Here is an 8,763-nt window from a genome sequence, read left to right on the forward strand (position 1 = left end):
TTATATGTGTTCTTAATAGAATTTTAATGACTTAGCTTGACATTGGTAAAAGGCGTTTGCAGCAAGCGCACTCTTCCGGACGCATATTTGTACTTTATCGCTTTATCGATTTTAGATACCAAAATTCCATGGCGATGTTGGTAAATTCAAATCTAGATGAGATCTTGCAGAATTTCTAAACTGAAATTGGAGCATGACTATAGTATTTACTAGTACCTCCGTTATGTCATGTGGTAGGAGAATGAGTTTAAAAAAAAGATCTGTCGAATGCCACATGGACATGGTATTGGAACGAAAACAGTCATTGGAGAGAAGTTGAGCATTTAAATAATTTCCAAAAAATTGATCACTAAATCAATGAAAGCATAAAAATAATGATAATAATAGCTCACTATACTAATTACACTACCCGACACGATTTATCCTCAAGGATCCAAACCAACGTTTTAGGAAAGTTTCGGAAATCGCAACAGTAAATATATTTTTTTTTTAGCTAAGAACAAAATGTGTTGTAGTGGTGCTATTATTTCTTTTGCAACTGTATATTATTGATCAGCATCAATAGACGACTCGATTGAGCCATGTCTGTCTGTTCGTCCGTCTGTCCGTCCGTTCATCCTGATGAGCGCCTAGTACTCAGAGACTATATGAGCTAGAGCCACCAAATTTTGCATCCAGACTGCTATATGCTCACACCGTTACAAGTGTATTTAAAAAATGAGCCACGCCCCCTCCCGCCCCCGCAAAAGGGCGAAAACTTCCCAAATCTACAATTTTGAAGATAAAAGAAAACTAAAAACGCCATTTCGTAGGGAATGACCATATCTATCAGATAACCAGATGGGATCCGATTGGATCATTATTATAGCCAAAAATGAAGAAATTAATGTGCAGTGGCTAAACCCACCCCGTCCCGCAGCTTATATTTGTTTTTTTCACATTCTCTCATTCACACTCTGCTTCGCGCAGACACGTCTCTGCCTCTGCCGCGTCTCTGCCCTGACTCTGCAGTGTGTGGCTCTAGGGGAGGGTGCCGAGCTAAAGGAGCGTGTTGGCGTGAGAAGTGTTGTAGATGTAGATGACAGATGAAGAAAAAATGTAGTACTGAGGGCCGGGTATAAAATTTGTGACTCGTAAAAAGCGTCTCACACGTCCCTTCTCGTTTGTTTTCAAATGCCGAGGATATATCATTAAAAACCCTGTGACATTGCTCAGGGGTCCCGTGACCTCTCCTGAATCCGAATTGTTTATTCAGGAATGATGGAAAGTTCGACCAAAATTGGCAACATTCTCTTCAATAGTATTTTTTCAAACACTTTCGAGAACATTGTCAACAGACTAATGGGACGGTATGATGTCAATTCCGTTTCTATTTTGTTTGGCTTTAGGATCATAATGATCTCTGCACATTTCCGTTGAGAACCTTTCACCGAAAATCGACCAAAGAAATCCATAAATCATCGGGAGGTATCCAACATAAGTAACAACGACCTTAATCCCAGATTCAAAGAGTCTATGCGTCGATCTCTAAGTAACGCATTCAAGCTGTCGTCAACAGATTCGAGTCTACGTCGGAACAACATATTAGAAAACAATCGTCCCATCACTCAAAGAACGGAGCGTCTTCGCAGGTTCCTTTTAGTTTGTATTTTTTGTCGAAGTTCGGTTGAAAGGTACAATTGGTTTGGTTGTTGATGATTAAGAGCATGATTCGTGTTTCTGTAGCTCGCATTATGAATTGTATTTGTGAAAAGCTNATTGTTGCTGGAATTAGGGTCTAAGTTTCTCAGATACGCAGCTAGAGATTCATTGCGTAAGTTCGACAGCAGTTGTCTAAGCTCAGATGCAGCCTTGTTGTATAATCTTTTGTTAGCAGGGTAGTGAGTTTCTTGCCAGCGTCTTCGCAGGTTCCTTTTAGTTTGTATTTTTTGTCGAAGTTCGGTTGAAAGGTACAATTGGTTTGGTTGTTGATGATTAAGAGCATGATTCGTGTTTCTGTAGCTCGCATTATGAATTGTATTTGTGAAAAGCTCCACAGCATAGTCTATCTCCTCTTCTGTTTTTAACGAAATGTCCAGGCTTATAGCTGAGTCTAAATAGCTTTTAAATGCGTTAATGTCTGTAGAGGCTGTAATGACTTTATAGACCTTTTCCAACATATGGGCTATTGTGCTGTAAGTTGCTATTATTGGAGAATGATCTGAGTTAAGGTCAAAGCTCTCCATTACTCGCATGTGTGACTGTGGGATTCCAGAGAATACTACGAAATCAATCAAATCTGGAATTTTTCGACCATCAGTTGGCCAGTATGTGGGCACACCAGTTGACAAAGTTGTTATTATATTGTTTCGTACGCATTTGTATAACTCGGATCCCTTCGGGTTAGCCAATCTGGATCCCCACCATGGATGTTTGGCATTGAAGTTGCCTCCCACGATAAACTTTGTTCCCAGTCCTTGGAAAAAGTTGTTAAAATCGAGTTCTTTTATTGTGAATCTTGGTGGGAGATTAATCGCTGTTATTGATACATCTGCGTGCATGCATTTTATCTGAATTGTGGCAGCCTGCACAGCGTTTCCCTAGTACTGTCCATGATTTGAAATTTGTTTGCCAATAATTGCAGCACCTCCATGAGCTCTATCTGATGGATGGTCAGCTCTTACTGTGTCGTATCCAGTAACTCTAAAAAAAGATTTGCTTGTGAAGTGTGTTTTTGAAAGAAGCATGACGTCAATGGCAATCGTTTTTAAAAATAAAGATATTTCATTTCCATGGTTGGAAAGCCCATTGGCATTCCATATTACTAGTTTAGATTTATTTGCATAGCTTATTTACAAGTAACATTATCATGTTAAGTAAATTATTGGTAAGTTGAGATTGTTTTTCTAGAAGCTGTTCGATTCTTTCTAGAGACTTGTTCGAGGTACTAAGTCCTGCAGCAACTTGGGTCGACTTATTAAACGGAGCAAATGATTGAGATGCAGCAAGATCATTTTTATTATTGTCATCTTTGGTGTTTCTCAGGTGGTTGCTCTTTATCTTTTGGGCAAATGTTGCTGAGATGGTTAAGAGAGAATTTCCCACATCTGTGAGTTTTGGCACAATATGACTTTGTGTGTCCCAATTCCTGGCAACGAAACCACTGAACGATTTCTTTGGTTTTACGGGGTATATATTAACAACTGTGTTACCAATGAGTTGAACTTTGTAAATATCTAAGTTCTTATTGTTGGGCTCAATGTCTAAGTAGAACAAATTCAATGACTCTTTTAACAGCGTGACCTTTGGACTCCACATCTTGTTTGATTAAGTCGATATCCGTTGAGAAGAGCCAATTCTTAATAACAACTCTGAAGTTTCCTGTATTCTTCAATAGACTTTACCATAACTCTCACATGACCATCGCGTTGTACTTTATAAAAGAAAAGCTCTTTTTTAATTGAATTCTCGAGGTAAACTAGCATTCCTTTTATGTCACTGACTTCAGATAAGCATATAGGTGGCGGCTTGGCAGATTCATCTAAGGTACCTTCAGTTATCATGTCCAGTGCTTCGTTTTCATCTTCATTTCCGTTATTTGGCGTGCTGAGAGACTTGGTTTTGTCTCTTGATCGCCTTTGGCTTCTTGGTTTTACTCTCTGCCAGTTCCAAACCGTTGTGTCGTCTTCGTCGTCGTCCATGATAACAACAACACCTTGTATTGCTTATCAGCCAGTGTTTTGTTTGCTTTTGTTTTGTGAATCGAATAACTGTTAATGGTACTTTTGCTTTATATTTACGAACTGAAAGTTTTTGCTAAGGCAACTTCGGCTCAAAAATGTACTTTTATTTCCGAAATTTTGTTTTCCCTTTCTCTCCTAGATGTTGCTCCTACGAGCAGCTCCGTTCGATTTGTTTAAATTTTTAGTTTTTTCATATAGTTAAGTATTCCCCATTACCAAAAAAGGTGTTGTCTTTCTTCAAATTTATGTCTTTATATTTATTTTTTTTACTTAAAGAAATAATACCACAAATATGGCGAAGCAAATAATAGCACCATTAGCACTATTTTAAGTGAGTCTCCGTAATTTCGCGGGATTGACTTTGTATAAACCACGTATTTATTAGTTTTGACTAATATTTCATTGATTTTATCATAAAAGCTAATAATAATCATTTCGATAAGACATGGAAAGCTCTGAAATGCGAAGAAGCGCGATATTTGAAGTAAAAACTTACAGAGAATTTGGTCAATTGGTAGAATGTTTCAATAAAATGATGAAACTATGAAGAAAAGTGTAAAACACGAGGATGAAAACGATTTATGACCCCTTTTAGGGTCAAAAGGCTGATTCGTGACAGCAAGAAGGTTCCCTTCAAGCCTGCTATCGAGCTTAAAAAAAAAACTTAAAATGAAAGCGACGGGCTAGAAAGTTTGGATATATCTTAGACAACATAGCCTAAAAGCCTGCTGCCCAAAAAAACATATTACTAAGCACATGATGTTTGCAAGGGAGCATGCCAATTGGACCTCCCTATAATGGAGCAAAATTTTAATGTCAGATGAGTAATAAGTAAAGATCTCGATCATACTTAATACCAAAGAAAACCATTAAAAATAAGAGGTTTAATTGAATGGTATGGGCCTGCTTCTCTTAGTATGGATTAGGTTCAATATATTGAATAAAAACCATCAAGGATCAGCACGTGTGCGTGGATATCATGGAGACTGTGATGCTACCGTTTGCAGAATATGAAATGGCACTAGAATGGGTCTTTCAACCGGTAAATAACCCAAGCATGAAAGCAAAGGAACGGTTCGGGGCCAACACTGAACGTGTTAGAGTAGCCGGCACAGTCGCCTGACATGAAACCAATCGAAAGTTTGTGGTCCGCCATCCAAAAGGCACTTGCTGCTTCCAAGCCAACTGTAGGATCACTTTGAGAACAAATTTAAGAGTCCTGGCCCAAAGCTCCCCAAAAGCTATGCCTGGACTTAGTGGATTCCATGCCAAGACGCTGCGCAGCTGTTATTGCTAAAATAGGACACTTTGTGCACAATACAATATACCATATTTACTCTTCGAGTACCGGGTATACAAAGTTGGTATAGAAAAACAAGAAATTATCATCAAACCATTTCTTTCAGGAAAAGTTAGTCTGGATCGAAGCGGCAACATCGTGTCGATTAGTGTAACCACAGCAGTTCTCTGGAGACCTCACAGCGAGCTGTTTCTCACGCAACTGCGAATCTTCATCAAAATATAATGCTTGAATAATGCTTACCTTGCTGAAGCTCTACACTTCTGCGCTCCTGCGCTCTCTCTAACACTCGACCTCGCTCTCTTTATCTATGCAATCGATGGATGCACGCTTCTCTTTGGCGTACAAAGCTGCACTTAGCATGCGGCTCGGCCATGACAGCACCTTGGTTAATTGATTGTTGACTAGGCTAATCGGCACCTTATCCAAAAAGCAAACGAAATTTGATTACAGAATATGGAGTCTAATAGACCGTAAACGACTGCTTCAAAATTCGATTCGATCCCAGAAACCATACAGGGTTTTGTGCTATATAAATCTGTTAGCATCGTCCCTGGTGAAGGATTGGTCGGTAGATGTCTCATAATACTCGTCAAATCGTAGAAAACCTTCAGCGGCTAGCCATCGCGTAATCGCACCGACTAGAATATACAAAATTCGTTGTCTTAGTACAATTCTCAAATATATTTCCTTTAAAGCAATTGTCTTTTCCAGCCAATAAACCATCAAACAGCTCGTTCATTCAGTAGAATGTGTGGGGGGGATTGTCCCCTTCCACCTGTATTCGGTTAACAAACATTTCGATTATAAAAAATTAGTTTTACATGAGTTGTTGTAATTTGACTGCTGGAACTGCTGCAGTCGAGGCACCAGTCCAGTCCATTCATTCACCTGTTTGATTCATACAACTAAACACCAATTAATATTAGAATCAAAACAATCATTTACAATTATGGCAGAGCTGCCAAGTGGTGTGGTGAGGGGGAGAGTCAGAGCGAGAGATAAGGAGAATTATGATATAATTAAGCAAAAAAGATTGCAGTTCGTGTGGGAGATAAGGCAGCGGGGCACAAAAAACTATACACTTAAATTAATTAACGAGAGAGAGGGGACGGGACGGGACGGGATGGGTTTGGGTGTGGGTCTTGGGGCCTATTACAAAAAACTAAACCTTGCTTTACAAACTAATAATGCAAATTGATTTAACGTGTCGCCCAACTATGCGGCATCTCCACCTCCCATCAGATGCCAATGTAGGAGCAAAGCACAAACACGGCGAATATCATGACAATCATAAAGGCAATGGCCAACCAGACAGGAATAGAGCCTAAAATGGAGAGAGAGAGAGAAATGTGTTAAAATGTGCCACAAATTCGTATAAAGGATTTCCTATGCTTACGCCTTTGGGCCAGACTATGAATGCAGACTTTATTGTCCACAGAGATGGACAGCACAGCCGCCTCTGTATCGCTCGAGATGGGTGGACCCTCCTCATTGGTTATGGGCAGAAATTGCAGGCCCGTCACGAACATTGAGTGAGCATGAGGAATGTGCAAAACGCGCTGCAAAAAAAGAAATATTTCATCTTGTTTTATGGACTAACGTCTATGCTCGCTCACTCACCTGCAAACTAAATGCTATGTACATGGATACGCTGCCCGAGAACATGGTGCCCACGGCCACAAATCTGCCATCATCGCGCACTGCCAGCGAGGATAAACTCTCATCGATGGCCACCGCTTGGCGCAGCTTGCCGCTGGCACAGTCCCAGTGCTGCAGATATCCCCGCTGTTTGCCCACCTTGCCCAGGGGATTGGTGATGGTGAACAGCCGGTAGTTGTCCTTGCGCGCCTCCACGGTGCCATAGCGACAACGCTTGAACAGATACTTGGCGCCTTCGGGCGTTTGCCATTGCAGCTTGTGCTGCAGCTTGCCCGTGCTCAGGTCCCACACCAGTCCCTGCGAGTCCTTGGAAATGCTCGCAATGTATTTGCTGTCGGGACTAAAGTCCAGGTCATCGATTTCCTTGCTATGCGCCGGCAGCTCGGCGCCCAGTGTCATCTGTGGAAACGCCCAAATGCGCAGCTTTCCATCGGTGCCGCCAGTGGCCATTAGCCGGCCATTGCCACTGATGCGCACCACCCGCTGCAGTGGCTCTGAGCTCTTGAGGAAATCCGTTTGCACCACATCCGCCGCCTGGATGTCGAAGCGCAGGCGCTGGAACTGCTTAAGTAGATCCTCAGCCGTGGTGGGTGGCTTATGGCCATTGGCTATGAACTCTACACCCGAATGGGCTGCCGCTCCAGCTGCACCTCCTCGCTGCCTAACATTCCCGTTCTCATGGGGCCGCTCCACGGGATTGGGTTTATTGTCGCCATCCTCCTCAGTTTCGATGCGCGGCTGGACATAGTACATCTGACAATGCGCCTCCTGCCCAGCACACAGATAGCCCCTACGTCCATTGTTCCGCACCGCGAAATTCATCACCACATTCGCGCCCGTCTCATGGCGCAGCACTTCCTCCGCACAAAAGTGGCTGCCATTGTGGTACAACTCATAGATTTCCTGCAAAATCAATCATAAGTCGAGGATTAGATTATGTGCTACCACTTACAAAGCCATTTGCAACGCCCGTCTTGCTGGAACCACCACCGCCGGCCACCAGAATGTGGCGGCTGGTCAGCATATCCACGGCATACAATGGGAAATTGACGCGGGCCAGCAGGCCATCGCTGGGTCTGCGTGTCGGTGCCATTATCAATTATTAGCAGTGGCAGGGGGGAGAGGTAGGGGGAATCGTCCGAACTTGGATCGATTCGTTGGTTTGTTGTGCACTGTGACGGTTTTATCAGCTCTGAGGGAAAACTGACTCAGGGGCACATTTATTTGGGTCGATCCGCTGCTGCCTCCTGCTCGGCAATTTTCTATAAAATATATCTTTAATTGATCTACCGCAAAGGCCGCTCTGCCTTCTCTAGTTGAGGTTTTCCATGGCGTTAATTAGTTTAGTTTAATTTTCTATTTTGTTTGTCGTGTTTTTTTTTTGTTGTGCCGTGACATCCACGTACACTGATTGGCGGAATTATCGATAAAATATACCGTGAGGGCATCAAAAATATACCAAAATATACTTTTTCATTTTCAAAATATACCGTGAGTCTAAAATCATTTTCCTCGATTTTGATGTTCAATTTAATATTACCAGCTGGTTAGGACTCTCAGCTTTAAAAATGTAATTTTATATATGTTTTGTATGTACTATATACATTCTCGGTCTCTATAATCTGCAAATTTTTAAAGTAATTCATTGAGATTGTGACTGTTTCGAAGGAACCCACTCCTCTGTCATCAGCGATCTTTCTTTTCGACCGAATTTCTGTCTCTAAAACAATTATTTGTTTGCAACGCTATTAATCTCGGATCGATTACGAATAAATTCGAATTGGCTACGTTTCATTCAGCTAAACTGCTCTAAAAATATTTAAGTTTAATCAATTTCTTAGTTTGAACTTAAACACCCATTGGTCAACAGAAGGTTAATCGGTCTCGGTCAATGATTCTGTTTAATATTGTCATCCAACTAAGACTCTCAGCCGTGGAACTACAATTTTCTACTATTGTACAATACATTCGCCACAAGGTTGGCCTACTCTTTATGACATCTTTTATTTAATTGTTTACCAAATTAGCGATAACCCTAAAAGGGTTAGAAAAAAACGAATAATTAAACGCAACGTTTGT

General features: G+C 41.4%; 1 protein-coding gene across 1 annotated transcript; it reads right to left on the reverse strand.

The window, feature by feature from the left end:
- Positions 1 to 5,763: 5,763 nt before the first annotated feature.
- Positions 5,764 to 8,075, reverse strand: LOC117588026 (prolactin regulatory element-binding protein). Its single transcript, XM_034279067.1, has 4 exons — positions 7,637 to 8,075; positions 6,646 to 7,587; positions 6,422 to 6,584; positions 5,764 to 6,349 (listed from the first exon to the last, which is right to left on the reverse strand). Exons 1-4 carry the CDS (start codon positions 7,775 to 7,777, stop codon positions 6,264 to 6,266), a joined length of 1,332 nt encoding a protein of 443 aa, XP_034134958.1. The 5' UTR covers positions 7,778 to 8,075; the 3' UTR covers positions 5,764 to 6,263.
- Between the last annotated feature and the right edge of the window lie 688 nt (positions 8,076 to 8,763).

This window comes from Drosophila guanche, unplaced genomic scaffold, assembly GCF_900245975.1.
Source record: "Drosophila guanche unplaced genomic scaffold, DGUA_6, whole genome shotgun sequence".
NCBI lineage: Eukaryota > Metazoa > Arthropoda > Insecta > Diptera > Drosophilidae > Drosophila > Drosophila guanche.